At 54.6% G+C, this 17,526-nt stretch overlaps 1 protein-coding gene across 9 annotated transcripts in view; it reads right to left on the bottom strand.

Annotated features, from left to right (window-relative positions):
• Positions 1–17,526, bottom strand: part of LOC128914117 (ankyrin repeat and fibronectin type-III domain-containing protein 1-like) — a 260,886-nt gene that overhangs the window by 223,999 nt on the left and 19,361 nt on the right. For 4 of the 9 annotated variants that reach the window (XM_054212695.1, XM_054212690.1, XM_054212694.1 and 1 more), the window contains one exon: positions 3,825–3,954. The exons of 3 other annotated variants lie outside the window; for them this stretch is intronic. In XM_054212695.1, coding sequence (XP_054068670.1) covers positions 3,825–3,841 — 17 coding nt within the window. In that variant the 5' untranslated portion in view covers positions 3,842–3,954. Of the gene's footprint in view, positions 1–3,824; positions 3,955–10,023; positions 10,357–17,526 lie in introns of those variants that run through there. 2 more of the 9 variants (XM_054212691.1, XM_054212697.1) reach the window with 2 other exon arrangements.

Genomic DNA, 17,526 nt, shown 5'->3' on the forward strand with positions numbered 1-17,526 from the left:
AAGAGCCTTATGGCTCCTTCTCCTGTTCATTTCCAAGGGATTAGCACCCTGCTCTGCCATGCCCAGCCAAAGCCAGCACCTCCAAAGCAAGAGCCTGGGTGAGAATCACACCATGTCACCCTGATGAGGGCTGACACCACAGCTGCCTTCCGACATCGCTCAAGAGCGAGTCTTTGTGCAAAGCATCCCTCTCCATCTCACACAATTCATTTTTCAAAGCAGAGAGGAAAGCACCTTATGATAGTTATGTCCCTTACGATTCAATGCCTTTGTTGTCTTAACCGTCATCTTCTGCAGAGGTTTGGTTTTTCCCACCCCCTTCCCAAATCCGTAACCCAGGGATGAAGCGCGCAGGAAAAGCCCCAGCAGCGCCACATTTCACAGCACCAAGGAGCAAGAGCAGCCCTCCCTGTGAAGCCCCTCTCAGCCCGCTCATGTGGCACCGTCTCTCGCTCCCCCGGCAGCGAGGGGCAGGCAGGTTTCCAGCCGCAGTGCCCTGCCAAGAGACAGCAGCAGCCATCGCAAGGCACCGCAGGACAGCTGCTCCCTTTGCTAAAAGCTGTATCTGACACTTGAAAAGCACGAGGCCTGTCCTCCCCAGGAGACGACCCTTATGAAATTGAATAAGTAATTATTTGCTTAAGAAGATGGAGCTTCCCGGAGACTGATACAGATATTCCGGCCACCCAAAAAGATGTGGGGCTGTGGGAAGAGCACACGGAGCTGGGGGGGCCAGGAGGGTGCTAGGGGTGAGAACAGGGTGGGAGGTGGAGCAGCACGGGTTGGGGGGTACCAGGGGGGAGCAGCGGTGCCGCACTGCCCTCTCGCGTCCCTCGGCCCAGCGGGAGCCCACCCCACGCACCGCAGGGACCCAGCCCCAGCCTCCTGCCTGTTCCCCGCTGTGCCGCCCCCTCCTCTCTCCCACCCCGATCTGGGAAGCAGGGGCATTGCGTGGGGGGTCAGAGACAGGGTCGGGGTTTGCAGTTTCCCATCTCTTGGTAAAAGAGTTCAGGCAGAAATTCCAGTGTGGGAGCACAGAAGAGGGGACAGAGGAGTCTAGTGACGGCTGCCAGACAACCCCTGCTGTCCCCACGCAGCAGGGATGTGAAGGAAGGAAACACAGAGGGATCAGACTCCTGCCAAGACTCCATAGAAACCTATTCTCCCCTTTCTCACACATGTTGAAACAACCCCGACCACCATTACTACGACCTCTGGGCAACAGGTCCAGCCCCAAGGTGGTCACAAGCAGACCCAAGGAAGGAGAGTGGCAGGAACCAGGAAAGGGAATCAGCCCGTGCTGCACCTGCCTCCCACCACTGCTTTTTCTGACCTCTTCTTGCACCAGTAACAAAGACCACATCCTCCCGAAACAGCCTGCTCAGAAGCTCCCCCTAACATAGAATCATAGAATTGTCAGGGTTGGAAGGGACCTTAAAGATCATGTAGTTCCAACCCCCCTGCCCTGGCCAGGGACATCTCCCACTAGATAGGTTGCTCAAAGCCCCGTCCAGCCTGGCCTTAAAAACTGCCAGGGATGGGTCTTCCACCACCTCTCTGGGCAACCTGTTCCAGTGTCTCACCACCCTCATGGTGAAGAACTTCTTCCTAACGTCCAGTCTGAATCGACCCATCTCTAGTTTAGATCCATTCCCTCTAGTCCTGCCATTACCCGACATCCTAAGAAGTGCCTCACCAGCTTTCTTGTAGGCCCCCTTAAGATACTTCTTCCTTCGGTTTAACTCGCTGGGCACCCTGCTGTCCACACTTGCATTAGCAGAACGGACTGTGTGCAGTTACCGCATCCACCACCAAGCTCCCATCCCAGGTCCAGCACCTCCAGCTCGTCCCTTCACTACTCACAGGTTGTTTTTCCAACTTCTCCTTCTGCACTTTAAGACAGACATGGACAAATGGAGCCCAGAGGGGGGCAGGGAGTTAGGGAGCAGGGGCGCAGAGGATCAGTCCCTCTACCCGGTGGGCTACACACTCCCTAGGGGTCTCCATCCCTCTGTCCCATAGCAAGAGCACTGAAGTGGGAATATCCAGCACTCCCTTCTTTCACCCACGTGGCAGAAGCGTACATGGCAAAGGCTGAGGTTGGCACATCTCCATCCAACCAGGACCACGTGCCCTTTGGATGAATTCTCCTTCCCTCTCTGAGACGGTGGACACCCAGAAGACAGGTCCCTGCAGGGCAAGGGGACCACTGGGGACAGACAGGCAGCAGGACCGGACTCAGCACAACAGCTCTGCGCCACAAGGGCACTGCCTGGCTCCTGGGGGTGCTGGGGGCCTGGAGCACCCCGAGGTCGCAGCAAGGCAGTGGGGGACACAGCAAGCACACCCTGCATGTCCCCCCCAGGAGAGGTGGGGGCGGCTGCGCACAATCCCAGCATTGAGAAGCTGCTCGCCCCAGCCCATCTGCGGCTCCATGAGCCCGTGGCAGACAAAGCCAACGTTAGGCGATGGCGAGCCCTGCCAAGGCGGGGGAGACAAACCGGCCTTTGTATCTGCAAAGGCAAAGTTAGCTTTGGGGGAGAGACTAGACAGCTCAACGACCGGAGCCTGGGCTTTGGCTGCTTTTCACTTGGAGGTTTCTAAGCCACGTGCAGATGACAGAATTCTGCAACACTCCCTTTGTGTCTTGCCTGCCCCACACATGAGACCAGCTGGGGGTCCCACCCTTCCTTGTGGAAGGGCCTTCAGCACACAGCACCGGTGCACGAACACACGCTCCTAGCAACAAGAAGACTGAGCCAAGAGGGGCTGGACCCATCCCATATTAAATCCATGTATTACCCGTGTTTCTATTTTGCCCCCAAGCTGAGGGTTCTAAAGTGTTTCTCCTCAGGGGTAAGCCAAGCGGGATCTGCGCTTCTGCCCTCGGACATGGCCCATCCTGTCCCTTCCCAGCGCTTGAACTTCACATCCGTACCAGACATGATTTCCATATGCAGAAAAACAAACCCCCGAGGACAACAGGTTTTCTCCCATTTCCTCCCATCCCCCGGCTCCGGGACGAGAGCAGCCCTCCTGCCTGCCTACCCTACCTACCCTCCCTCGTGCCTGTGGCACAGACCAGGACGTGTGCTGTGTTTACTCCTGCGCCTGTGCAATCCCTCTCAAGTCTTCTCAGCACACATCCTAAAAGTGGGAAGCATTTAGCGGCAGCCTCTCAGCTTCTGCGCAGCCAGGGCAGCCCAGCCCAGTACACGCTTCCCAGGGGGACCTCCCTGAAAAGGCAAATCCTCCCCGTAACTTTATGGGAAAAACAAGACCAGATATAAAGGGAATCAGAAAGAAATATTTGTTTTCTTTACGCAGCACTCACTCTGGAAAGCTGACATAACGGACTGAGATTAAATATACATATTTTACCACTGCTGCAGGAAAACCGCCAGGTTTGACAGTACGTACCGGGTTTTCCCTACTGGTACAAACCCTGTCATTCACACCCTCCTTAGTCACGGCTAGTTCACGTTGCATTACCCCAATTAAAACACAAAATGCTTGTCCAGCACTCCCCACAGCTCCCACCACTACAGGCAAGGGCTGCGCCCAGCTGTGGAACCACTAGGTGTTTGTCAGGCTGTGTGACAACAGGGAAACACAGGGAAAGGCTGCGGCCCTCAGTCGTGAGGCACAGCCTCTCCCCACAGGCAGAGGTTTGCTCTGCAAAATATGAAAGCGGAACAAAGGCGCCATGCACGCCGAATAGAGAGCCAGGCATCGTCTCGGCTTCCCCAAACACCAGCGCGTCTCTTCCCTTACCAGCCATCAGCGAGCGAAAGACAGGGAGCGTGGTGCAGCCCCCAACTCACCCTTTGACAAGCTCCATCCCGCCCCTCGCCTCAGGGTCCACAGCAGCTCCTTCTGGGCTCCCAGCGGCCGAGAGATCGTGCGCCGCGATGCAGACCTCCAGGCTCCACCATCTCTAGCTACCCTGCGCCACTGGAAGAGGGAGAGAGAGATGGAGACCCTGCCTGTTAGTGAGACGGACGGGACGCAGCCCAGCGCGTCGCCAGCACGTAACGCAGAGGTGAGTGAGGCCGTGAGAGAACCACGTGCCCAGAGGAGATGCGCTTCCCACCCAAACGGGGCCAAGAGCCACAGAGACATCTGGTCCAGCACAATCCCATCCAGTGGCTTCAGCTCATCCCATCCCTCGGGCCTGAGCAATGAGCTCGGTTTAAGGGATCTCAGCAGCCCTGAGCCTGGGCATGCTGGTGTAGGAGCGCGCCCACAGTGAGGATGCAAACCTTTCTTCGTTCGCTCGGTACCTCTGACATTAAACCGGGATGCGCTGTTCTCTTTCTAGATGATTATCAGTCACTGGATTGATAAAGGATTACATTAGCTAATGGATTACATTAATTTCTTATTTAGCAGTAAAAAGTAGATGTGTGAGCAAGAACTATGGGCTTTTACTTTCATATACCCTTCCTCCCCTCTCTTTGGAACTAGCAGCCAACATGTGTTAGTGCTTCCTCCCAACCTCAGTAAACATGCGTGGCTTGGCAAGAACGCTCAGTGCATTTACTCGCTGCCATGCGGACATCCATTTGTTATTACGTGGATGCATTCTCATTAGCCCGCGACCCGGTGTGGTAAGAGAGATGAGATGCCCCGTTCAGAAGCTAAGGCGGAAGTATGAATTACCGGGGAAAAAGAAACCCTCCACCAGGAGTGGGGAACTGTGTGAATCAGTCATCCTACGGTGGCAGCGGGGGGCAAGATCCAGGGAGGACAGGGAAGTGCAAAAAGCTATCAGGAGAGAAAGCTTTAGCAGAAAGTCTTCCTCCATTAGGGCTAATAGCAGAAAGACTCCCCCACTAAAAAGAGGCATCTCAGTGCTTTTTCTGCCGTATCACAACATCGCTCTGTTTTCATCTCTTTCAGCTCCGAGCGCCTTTGCTTTTAGCCTCCAAACCCTAACGTGCATATCACTAAGCTGCCTGTTGCAGATTTGCCCTGTGATAGACCGAAAAAGGTGGCTGCTGGTCTCCAGCATGGCTGAAATTCACACAGATATCTGCCTGCATTCAGTCTCCGCTGCGTCACTGCTGCCTGCTTCAGCATGCGCATTCAAGGCAAATTTGTCGGGGGAAAACACACAACAAAGAACGTTATTTGCAAATCTTTATTTTGCTTCACTAGAAATGGACACCGATGCAAAAGAAATATTTGAACCTCATCCTCAGTCACACCTGCTAATATCAGGAAACCTGCTCTCCCCGAGCCAGGACTGCGCCTCGGAATCTGTATTGATACCTGTGGCCAAGGGAACTGCTTTCCCTTGCTCCTCTTCCAGCTGCGGCTGCTAAAGCAGCAGAAAGCACCTGGCCAAAAATTATTTACCCTCAGAAAATCCAGGACAATTGTCAGGTGGAAGCCTGGAACCCCCAGTTTCATCTAGAAATATTTTTCTGCTTGTAAATTGGAGACTGCAACCCCGGCCAATCAGCTGAGGCTGTAATCACTGTGTCTGACACAGAGAAAGATGCCAGGGAAATTTTATTTATGACACAGCTAATGGGGTTTGCCCTTAAGCACTGGACAAATCTTCCAGCTCATTACCCAACGTTAAGGATCACTCGGACAAATTAGGTATTAGAAAGTCAAGCCTGCAGAGCAGCTCTTTGATTTACCTTAAAACGACCTGCACATGCCTCTCCCAGTCACCCTCCCAACACAGCAGCACTGTGATTAACCCCCAGAATGCAGGAGGGTTAGGCATTTAATTACAGAACTGGTTTTTCCCCTCGCTTTCTAAATGCCTTTCAGCCAAGGGATGCTCTTCCTGGTTTGCCTGCAAAGCTAAAGCAAAGCTGGGGCACCCTTAGGCTTATGAGGTACAGGGGAAGCTGTACTTTTTGACAAAGAAGAAAAGTCTGGAAGAAAACTTCTGCATGCTCACGTCAAGCGGATTGCAAAGCAAATCTAAAAGAGAAAACATAGGCTAAAAGAGTGCAGCAATGGGACTACACATGTAATTCCCAGCGCTATTAAGGGCATCCCGACCAGGACCAAAGATAAGATTGTTCACCGCTTCTCTCCCAGCTGCTCTTACAGCCAGGGAGGGAGATTTGTTGTAGGCAGAGCCAATGCTGAAGGGAACTGGGCACCCGGTGATAGTCCCTTCCCTTGTCAGGCTCCTCCAGGCAGCACTTTGCCCAGCCACCAGCTCAGCACAGAGAGGAAGGCTTCCCATCACCTCGCCTCTTCTGCCCCACGCACCAGCGGACACATGGGACCTGGGCTGCTGAGCCCCATTCCATCGCCTTCCCACCTTAGGCCACGAATGAGGAGCAAAAGGCGAGGAAGAGCTGATGCAGCTGAAGATGTTCCTTAAACGGTGGCAGCCAAAGGAACCAGCTTCATCTAGCATTTCAGAAACAAAGATCATAGTATGGCTGAGGGTGGCAGGGACCTCTGGATATCACCCAGTCCAAGCCCCTACTCAAGCAGGTCCAGCTACAGCAGGCTGCCCAGGCCAGTGTCTACTCGAGTTTTGAGTCTCTCCAAGGCTGGAAATTCCACAACCTCTCTGGGCAGCCTGGAGCTGCCTGGGCAGCTCCAGGCAAAGAGCAATTTTCGTGTTTAAGTGCAATTCCCTGTGCTTCAGTTTGTGCCCATTACCTGTGTCCTGTCACTGGCATCCTGAGAAGAGACCGTGCAAGGGCAAACCCCTTCTTGCTGCCGCACATGTGGTAACATGGCCGTATGGGGCTCACTGCTACGGGACGAGCAGCTGACGCCGTTGTCTACCCACCAGGCTTCTGCGGGCACTGAGCACTTCAAAACCCCTGTGTGGCTGTGGACAGGAACTGTAGTGCCCAGGGGCTGGAAGGAGAGGTTCCTGGCCCTCCTCCCCAGTCCATGCAAAGCCAGGTTTTACTGCAGCAACACATCTTCGCCGCTGCTGCCAGGACAATGCAAATAAAATTCTTACTGAATAGAAAGTAAATACTCTTCTGCCCTTTATGGCCAGACCCAGAAGGAGCTTGTGGTGGGACCCTGCTTCTCATTTTGCTAAAAGCGTCTTTTTCAGCACCTCCAGGTGCAGGTTTGCTCTCAGGAACTCATTCAGGTGCAGCCTGGTGAGCAGCCACAGTGTCCGGGGCCAACAGATAACCCTCCTCTTCCTCCACGGGCTGGAGAAGGGTGCGTCCAGGGAGCTATGAGCCCTCATGCTTCTGACTCCTGAGAGCCACCAGCTTTTCCCCTCCGCAGAGAGGGTGCTTGAGCATGAACAGACCTTGGAAAAGGCTCCCTTTTGCTGCCAGGGCACTGCCGCTGCAGGAAGGAGACAGGTGGCAGTGAGACTCCAGTACGACAAAACCTGGGTTTCCCAATGCTGACACAGGACCCAAGGAATCATTCGATCGGGCAAGGCAAAACACTCCAGACATGCACAGGACCAAAAGGATGCTTGTTGCGGGTTTGGTCCCGTGGTCTTGCACCAGCTGCTTCCCAGAATGTGATTTATTTCATGCACCAGAACGTTAGCACTGACGGCCAGAGATGCAAACCCACCTAGCAGCCCACACAGGACCCCCTACAGAAACAGTCACACTTGTCTTCTCTCAAAAGAGAGTTCAGCTCATACAGTTTCGAGTCATTACATTTTTAGACAAATCTCATGCACTATTTTCAGTGTGAGGATCATTGGCCTGGCAACCACTGATTTTCACATTAATGATTTTGACTTCTTTGCATAAAATGGTTGCAGCCAAGAAGAGCGCGGAAGTAAACAGCTTCAGAAGGTTCCTTCACAGAAAAGGAAAGAAAATCCCCTTTTGCCAAGAACAAATACAGGCCATTCAGGAATTCCTGGGAGCTTGGGTAAGTTTTGGTCGGCTGCTCTTGCTTTTAATTCATAGTCACTGAAAGAGTTTTGTGCCCTTAACTATTGAGTTTGCCACCAAATGAGCACCTTAATGAGAAGGAAGCAAGAGTTACGCACTCACTGCTTGGCTATTTGCACTCCAACGCACAAAGAGGAGGAGGAAGCAGCCATGCCAACCTCTGAGCCAGCCTGGCAGGAGCTGGCACTGGGCAGGGCTTCCCATCCCCACCAGTACGCCAGCCAGGCTCTCCCCACTGCCCCCCTCAGCCACCCCTTTGCTGGTGCAAGCACATGGATGGCACACAAGGAGGGAAAGCTTCACACCACACCTGGCAGGAGGGGAAAGCCCGTCCCCCACGCAGAGCCAGGGGAGCAGCCCCGTGGCCCTGGGCAGGGACAGCACTGATGGCCCACGCACTGCACAGCCCTGCAGTCCTCAAAGGGGCTGCCAAAGCTGCCACATCCCCTCACCCCTTCCAATAGCAGGCAGCTGGGAAGGAGAAACTTTCAGGTGAGCACCTCACACGGGCTAAGAGCAATGCCATAAACTCTTACCATAGCCACAGGCCAGCTCATGGTGGGGACCTGGCAGATGGTGCCAGTTATAGCCCCAGCTCAGAGAGGGAGCAGAGATGCACTTGTCCATCGGGAGGGACACAGACCGTACAACACAACGTCCCCCTCAATACCCACACCACAAAGGCAAGACATCAGCCAGACAGCGACACATGTGCACCCTTTAAAGCGCTTTTGCCCCTTAGGCTGGGCTTTGCTCCCCAGGGAAAGATCAAAGGCTGCTTTGGTTTAAGAAAGCTGTTGGTCCGCTATGGGTTATCCTCCCCCAGGAGGGGAGCGGGCAGCACCAGACCCCACAGGACCTGCTGTGCCAGCACAGAGGATCCCCAGCCAGAGTCCAAGGAAAGGAATTAACCCCACATCCCTCGGAGGCAAAGGCATTTGGGAAAGCCAATAGCCGGGGTCTGCAGCAGGCAAAGGCTGCCTGTCACCCCCCAGCCCTGCCACAGCAGGGAGGAAGCAGTCCCACTCTTCTCCAGCCTCCCTGCCACGCTGTTGCCCAGCAGGAGCTGGGATTGCCGCAAAGTCCGTGAAAAACACTCACTCTATTAGGATTGGCAAGCGCTCAGGAACACGCTACTCCCTTCCCTGCCAGCTCTCTGGGATGGGAGGAACCTCATTAAAAGCAAGATACAGTCACTCCCCAGGCGGCGCAGGGAAGGAGCCTGGGCCATCCCGGGCAGCGGGTTTGGAGGGGGAGCTGCACTGCCAGCCGCACCCCAGGCAGATGTGGGGAGGCTGGGCTGCATCACCACCTCCACAAAATAGCCGCGGCTCTTCCATTTCATTCCTGACTGCCCCATCTGCCTCCCCCCTGCGCAGGCAGACAGCCCTCCGCTTTCGACCGCTGGCTCCAGACCTCAGCCGGAGGTCGGCACGGAGACCGGACCATGAAGAGCAGGGACCGTGCCACGCTATGACAGTCACAGACTGAATGAAAGAGCCTTTGCATGCTGTTATGTTAACAAACGTGAATTCTCTCTGTCCACTTCCTAGCCATGGCGCTGGCAACAGCCCTGTCCCCAGCACCACGGCAGGACACAGCCCATGCACTCGGTCATGGCTGCCACAAGAGGCATCTGCCCATCGATACGGCATCTGGCACCGGAGACCCCACAGCCTGGAGTTTACTTCAAATCAGGTTCCTTTGCCACAGGAACAGAAGAGACACTGCAGACATGGAGAAAACTGCAGCCTCCAAGGAGAGCAAGCACCGTAACTCACACAGCCCCGAACACGGCACCCAGGAAGCCACGTGTGCCAGGGCTCACCGATGGAGCACGTGGTCCTGACAGAGCCGGCTGGACCATCTGCCCAACAGGCACAAACCTGGGTCCAACTACATCCCCATTTGCCGACATGACCAGAAGAACATGCCTTGGGTTTCAGTTTGGTCCCTTACGGCATCTCTTTTTGATGAAAGGAGAAAAGGGGCACCTCGGCGGCAGCAGTGATTTCTGCCCAGAGCGGGCACAAACGATCCACACACGAATGCCCATCACCACAACACATAGCAGTGCCCTGTGGCTCACCGGGGACACCCCGACACCCCAAGGGGCACAGAGCAAAGGAGCAAAAGAAACAGGGCTACGTACTCATTCCGCACCAGGGGACCCACAGGTCACTGAGACAGGCTGCGGCAGAGCCGGGAAGCACGAGCTTCGTCCAAGTCGGTCCCACAGAGGAAGAACGGCCAGATGGACGGATCCGCGAACCACCTCAGCCCCCCGTTCTCATCACCACCAGCACCACATCAACGATGATTTAATTCCCTGATCCAAGAAAACCAAAAAAATCGGGAAGCTCACTCCCACCCAAGGCAAAGGGCTGCTACCAGAAGCAGCCTGGTGCAGCTGCGCTCCCCCGGCGCACAGAGCCCAGCTCCGCGCAAGACTCCAGCATGTCAGCGAGCAAATCCTCTTTGCCTATGGGCAAGGGAACTTGGAGGGGGGAGAAAAAAAAAAAAAAAATGCATCAAGAAACTCTTTGTCTACAAACATCCCAGGCGGGCGCACGTGCAGCATGCGCTTCCTGACGAGGGCGGAGGGGGAGCCTGAACTTCAGAGACACCATTTCCGCCTGCAGCTCGATCTGCTCGCTTATTGTCTTCTAAAAATAAATGTAAACACTGAAGAAGAGCTCTTTGTTTTTATTCCTGCTGTGTCAGAGAGATTTCTCTAGTAGGAACAAGTTGTGGGACCTCTTCCCAAACCTCTGGGAGCTTCCCCTGAGACCAGAGCAGCCCCCAAGAAGCTGTGGGTGTCCCGGGGACTGGCAGGCGAGGAGGGCTGTCCCCTCTTCCCTCCACCCTGCTCACGGTGGCCACGGTGAGGATTACCTGCTGTGGGTTCCCACCTCTGCTGGGCAAATGTCCCTTCCCCTCTGCTGCAGGTCAGGGAAGAGGGACATTGCCCAAAGGCCAGGAAACCTCCCTCTAAGCCACATCACCCGCCCTTAACGAAGCCACCAAAGCATGAGGAAAGCTGTGGCAGTGGCCTTTTAAACACATGAAATACACGTTAAAGAGTAAGACTAAGCTATGCATATGTATATCTTTCACTTTTTTTGCTTCCAAATCCTGGTTCCTGACAAGCCCAGTGGCAGGCAGCATTAGCTGGCTGAGGAGGCCAAGCCTGAGCCCAAACGGCCAACATGAGTGACTAAAAGCAAGCACGAACTTCCTCACCAGGCAGCTGCCATAATCTTAGTGTCTCACTGCTTTCCCAGTTGTTTGTTCAGGCTCTTCCTTTACTCTGGAGCTGCTGTACAAAACTGCAGGGTAATGATACACAAAACACAATTATCTTTTTTTTTTGACCTACGCTAGAAGTAAATCCAGCATTAAGAGCCCAAAGCTTCAGGTGTCCGCCCTCATTTTATGAAGTTGCTTATCTAAGCAAAACCTTGCAGGGACCGGCCTTGGTACCCAGAGCAAAGCTCTTCCCCCACACCCTCAGTAACAGTGTTTCTGCCAGCTCCAAAACCCAGACTTTTTTAAAATTAAAAAAAAAAAAGGAAGAGACATTTGTTTTCCCCATTTGAGTGCTCTAACCCACTTCCCACGGAAAGTGCCATGGGACTTTTCATCAGGCTGCTTAAGGACACCTAGGGACACCTCGCAAGGAGCGGCCAGGCTCCTGGGGGACAGGAGTTATCCAGCCCAAAGGCCAGGGGCAGCTTGGGGGGACAGGAGGTGACACAAGTGGAGCCACGGCTGCCACCTCCTTCGGCAACCGAGATCTCCCCAGCTCCGTGCTCTGTTGCACACTGGGCCGCAGGGGCCCCTGCCCTCCAACTTGCCCGGGGGCAAGTGCATTAAAAGATAATTGGTTTGACAGACCCCCAGCTCCGTTACAGCAGGTCCGAGGAAAAAAAAGAAAAAAAAAGGGCAAAGGAAAAGGGCTTGTCACTGCAAACATCCTCCCCAGGGCCCGATTACCCCCCAGAGTAACTAAATGCAAGAAGCAGGCCTAGACAAGTAAATCAACACGACCCTGTGCAATAAGCTGCCCTGCGAACGCACGCTGCTGAAAGTGCCATTAACTCCCACACCATTTGCTTCCTGGCTGCCAAGTTACTCACAATGTGCTTGCTTGGGGTTTTTTCCCCTCCCGAGCACTGACAGTGACCTGAGACGGGACACAGCCTGACCTGGGCACTGCCCAACGCTCCCGGGGCTCAGCGCGGCTGGGGAAGGGGACTCTCCCCTCTCCAAACACAGCTCAGCCCCCAAAAGCCCAGCAGGACTCTACAACTGGTAACAGACGTACCAGCTAATGAGGACTGGAGTACGGAAAAAAAGAAATAATCATTAAACAACGTTGTGTGCATGGACACATGCATTCATGTGTCAGGCGGTGACTTTGGGGGCTCCACAGGGAGGGAGCTACTGTCCCCACCCAGCCCCCGCAGCTCTCCCTGCCCGGGGCTGCAGACGGGCTCTCCATGGCCATCCCCGCTGCTTCAGACAACAGGCTGTGTCACGGAGGGAGGACTCAGCAGTCTGCAACCTTCCCCCAGGCTCTTTCAGCATTTTTCTACCCTAACAGCTGGGTCTGGCGCAGGATGGCTCGTTTTCCCCAGCCATCCACCACCCCCCTCTCTCAGCAGCTCTCAGAGGCTGCACATGAGCTGTGGCGACCTGTCATCATTTCACACTGCACAAAAAACCCCACAGTCGGATCCATGAAGCAGCTCTACACATAACCAAAAAGAGTGAGAAAACAGCTTTGCTGCTCAGTAGTTCACCTATGAGTCAAAAAGCCAAGCCATCCCAATAAAATTTGCAGGCATTGCAGGGCTGTTCGACTAACGAGCACCCAGCATCCTCCCCTGCAGCAGGGAGAGCCCTGGGACCCTGCCAGGGTGAAATCCAGGCAAGGCAAAAGCCTGTGTGCCCAGAGAGCCGGCTTGTACCTCTGCTCCTCCATGGCATATGAGCCCGCGCAGTCCCGGCACAGAAATCCCCAAGACTGGGAAGTGACACTGGGTGCAGGGCTGGGGCCAAACCAAACAGCAGCCGGGGCACAGGGGGACTGTCACAGGGAGGTGACCCAGCCATGCCCGTGCTGCTGGGAGCGCTGCCAGCCTGGACGGGACATGCTGGCAGCCAGGGCCAGGCTGAGCTGGCGGGAACGGAGATGGTGTTAACCGGGAGCTTTAAAGCTGTTGTTAAAGAAAACCCACAATTTTTAACATCACAGTTAAAAAACGACCAGCAGTGGTGTGAAAGAACAACACTGTCCTTACAGGAGGACCCATTTATTATGGCTATAAACTTTTACGATGTTCTTATCTCGCAGCTGTACCAGGATAAGCTGCATGCATTGTTAAGTCGGGCGATTACAGTTTTACATGCGTACGGATTGATTTACTCAAGGCATATCCCTTGGGAATGCAGGGGACGCTTGTCAGCGCCCGTCTCTGTCCGACTCGCAGCCCGGAGCCAATGGAGGCACAGAGGGACGCTTCACACCTGAAGCACTCTGGTGTGAGCGACTCCACTAAGAGCCATGGAAAAGCTTTGGCTTTCCTCCAGTCGTCGTCTTAATTTATTTCAGCGAGCTTCCTGATGTTGGCACGAGAGGCAAAATCAACAGCGTAAACTTGCCAAAGCTCTCAGCAGCGCCGGGGCTCACAGCAGCTGCCAGAAGCCGTGGGCCGGTGGGGGAGCGCCCCGGGGCAGGGCCGGGTGCTGGCAGTGCCACCAGCCCAATGTCCTCCAGCGCTGACGCTGGTGCCTTCCCCCGGAAAGGGACAACCTCCAACCCCCACCTCAGGCACGGGCAGGCGCTGCTCCGCTTTGGGGTGCACACACGGCTGGAGCGGGACACTCAACAAGGCCATGTTCCCCTCAGCTGCCCTCCCATCCCTCTGATCCTCACCCAGCTCCCCAGGATGAGCCACGAGCAAGAACCCCCAGCGCTCCCATGGGACATCCATCGCCCTGCGGCAGACGCCCTCTCCAAGAGCACTGGCGGACTGGGAAGGGGAGCAGAGGGGCTGTGTCACAAACCACCGCACACCCACCCATCACTGCCAGGACACACTCGGCGTTCCCTGGAAAACCCAGAGGAGGGCAAAACCCAGCCTTCACCCCTGCTGCCCAACACATCAGGCTATGTGCAGGCAGTGTCATAGCACCCAGGATGGGTAATTAGTAAGATACCTGTCCCAGTTAATTACTACCTGGCCAGCAATCCACATTTCTGTACAGGGACAACTTGTTTCAAAATTCAGGGAAGGAGGCAAAAGTGGTACAAGCACTTTCATACTGTCTGACTCACAAGCAGCCCACCCAGCAGACCCAGCTCACCCCCAGCCCCGCTCCGCACACGCAGGACAGGGCAGGTCTCCCGTCCCGGGGGAAGCAGGGCACAGAGGGGTGACACCATCTGCCCAGCCAAGCAGGGCCACGCTCCCTCTTCCAGGTGCCCTACCCGTTAAGGCTCCCCAGCTCCAGCCATACTGCGGACGGGCTGGACCACAGAGAAGCAGGACAGCTTTGCTGGTTTTGAGCCCTAGTACTTCCAGCCGTTCTTTGTCTGCCACCAACAGCTCATTTCTGCCAGCACAGGGCCTTTTCTAAAGCACGTTCACCTGCTTCTCTGCTCTTTCAAGTCCACACCAACACGTTGCAGCATGGAGCTGCACAAGTGCTCATGCTGGGCAGTGAGGCTGATGCCCAGCTCAGCAGGCAGGACACGTTGCCCGACGATGTGCCAGCAGCGGGGCAGACAGCCCCAGGGGCAGAGACCTCCCAGGGGGTGGAGGAAGAGCCCAGAAAGCCCTGCATGGAGAGGGCAGGGCTGGCTTCGACCTCCCCAGTTCTGCCAAACCTAACAGCACACCCTTGCTAGAAGAGAAGGTTTCAGCTTGCAGACCAAAGACCCTTCAAATAGGAAAGCTATTTCTTAGGGACGTAATGCAAGGCACACCACCACAGCTCCATACACATTACACAACAACCCACCTATCCAAGAAGTTCCTCTTGGATTTCGCACCTCCACTGAAGCACACCTAAAAAGCCAACAGTCAAAAGAAGCTGAAAATCTTTTTCGCATCATCATCAAAGGGAGGAAAAGGAGATAAAGAATCCAAGATAAGATCAAGTGTGTGTTCTATGAGGCTCAAACCAGCCTCAAAATTAAGTCCTGAGGTAAGAAAAGCAAATAAATTATTTTACCTCTCTGAAAAGCTTTACCTTTACTCATGACAAGAGCATTTGTGTTCAGGACCGGGTGTGATCCAGAGAAATGCTCTTTAATGCAATTAGTGTGGCACCAAGAGAGGGAAAGAGGGAAAAAAAGAAAAAAAGAAAAAAAAAAAAAGAGGCAAGCTCACTGCAAATCTTTCCTCCACAGCGTCATGTTTCTGCGTGGATGCTCGTAGTTGAAGGTGAGGCGTTTCTCCAGGACAGAGAGCGGGTCCACGCGTGCTTTTCTTTCCAAGAGCTACAGTCCCTGGGATGCTGCTGAACGCGGGCTCCTTGGCGGGGGCAGCCTGCCAGTACCCAAGCCCACAGGCCGCAGGCCAGGGGGTGTCACCATCACCGCTTAGTGAAGAGGCTTTTAAGCAAGTTGTATCATAAATGCAGCCAGGAATGTCTCAGCCTGGAGGGTAAATGCTGTCCGGTGACCTTACTGAGTCACCCTCTGCTGACTCATTCACTGGCAACTCGGGCAGCGTTGGCCGAGTCGTAGGCAAGGAGACGTCATGGTGACATGGACTCATGGTGACTCTCCCCTAACACAGGAGGCTCGCAATATCTCCAGGGCAGGAAGGTCTTTTTGCTTGTGACAGCCATCACCCCCTCTGCTCTTCTGCACCCTCTCCCTCCCCCTCACACCACGCATACGCCGCTGGGGGCCATCATCACACGGGACGACGACTCCATCTTCTCGTGTGTCAAGAGGGCTCCCAGCAGAAGCAGGTGAAGCCATGTCACCATTCAACACACCAAGGAATCAAGTGAGAGGAGTGAACCCAGAGCCCAGACAGCAGCCAGACCCCGGGCACCACCCTCTGACCAGGCTGCGTGGTGGCCCCGGCTCCGGCCGCCACACAAACCCTGTCTACAGCCACTTGCAGGGCACATACTAGAACCTGCACTGGGCTCTCCCTGGCAGAAAGTCAGCCTGCTGCAATCACTGCCTCATCCGCGGGGAGAGAAGAGGGACGTAATCGCCACCGGTACCGCTATCCCACCCCCACACACACAACCCTTGCAAACACAAAGACCTCTTCACAGGAACGGGTTGGTGTCAGTGCTTGCTTTGGGAGCGACACAGAGGGTCAGAGCTCTAATATTAGAGCAAAGGAGATGGCGGGGAAGTCGGGAGGGAACCAGAAGAGAATCACATAAATAGCAGCATTGTCCTTCCTCTGTTTCACAGGGCATCAGATGTCAAATATGATCTTTCACTCAAGAGCCGAAGCCTCTAATTGATTCCCATCTGACAGTTTCTTATCCAGCAGTTGTTATCCGTCCAAACAAGCTGAGTAAATATGCTTTGCTCTACCATTAAAGTTGGCAACGAATCATTGCTTTGCAACAAACCAGTGTAAACAGCATCATTCCTCCTGGGCCAGAAAACCTCCTCCCATTCCCCTGACCTCCTCCCTCTGCTGCACTTTGATGCTCCGCCAACCCTGGTCCTGGCATGGGGTAGACATCCAGGTGGTGGGGACCACCAGCAGCCCCCTGCGCACCCCCTTGGCTTTGGGAAGAGGAGTCACACTCCCTGGAGGCTTTGGGCTCTCAAAGCATCTTTGCACACCTCGAGTGAAACCCGCTGCAGCCCAGTACATTCATTTAACAAGCGGAGAGATCCAGTCTACAGGCTGCAACCAAAAGTCCTCACACAAGGCAAAACCTAGCCAGAGTAGAGAAAGTTTAGCCTGGCAGTGCCCAGACACATCTTACGGTTGGGCAGAGTTCAAGCAAGACTGTGCAAGTTCCTGCTCCGGACACGTTTGTCCTGCCCTTTGGGGTGTCCCCTGGCAGACCTCAGCACCCCTTGCAGACCACGCCTGGCTTTTCTGCTCTTCTGCCTCAACCTTCTCCAAAGAGGCTTGTTTAGGGAGAGCACAGGAGTCTGGGCACCCCATGGTCCATTCCCTTGGATTCTCCCAGCATCCACAACTATGGGATGAGGCATGTCAGTGGGTATACCCCAGCCAAGTCCTTTTTGGATCCATCTATAGACCTGCCGGTGAGGAATCTGCCCAGTGCCTTTCAGACGAGCCATCTGCCTCCACACCCTACAAGATCACCAAGCTCCAGGTGTTTGCTACCTGCTCGGGGAAGCGGTGCCTTCTTTCATCTTCTTTCAATTTCCTACCCGCTGGTTTCACTGCTGTCTTCTAGGCTTAGTATTGAGAGATGTGGTGAGCTGCACCTCCATCTGACCCACCGCCTTCATGATTCTGTAAGCCTAGATGAGGTCACTGCTCATTTCTGTTTTCAGATTGCTAATGAAGCCCCCAAACCAATCCTGGGGTAGCCCCACCACTGACTTCTCCTTCCTTAACAGTGCAAAGGTGACCATGCAGCCCACCCTTTGCCTTCCATCACGCGACGCCCTTTCCAATACCTA

Source organism: Rissa tridactyla, chromosome 8 (assembly GCF_028500815.1).
Source record: "Rissa tridactyla isolate bRisTri1 chromosome 8, bRisTri1.patW.cur.20221130, whole genome shotgun sequence".
NCBI lineage: Eukaryota > Metazoa > Chordata > Aves > Charadriiformes > Laridae > Rissa > Rissa tridactyla.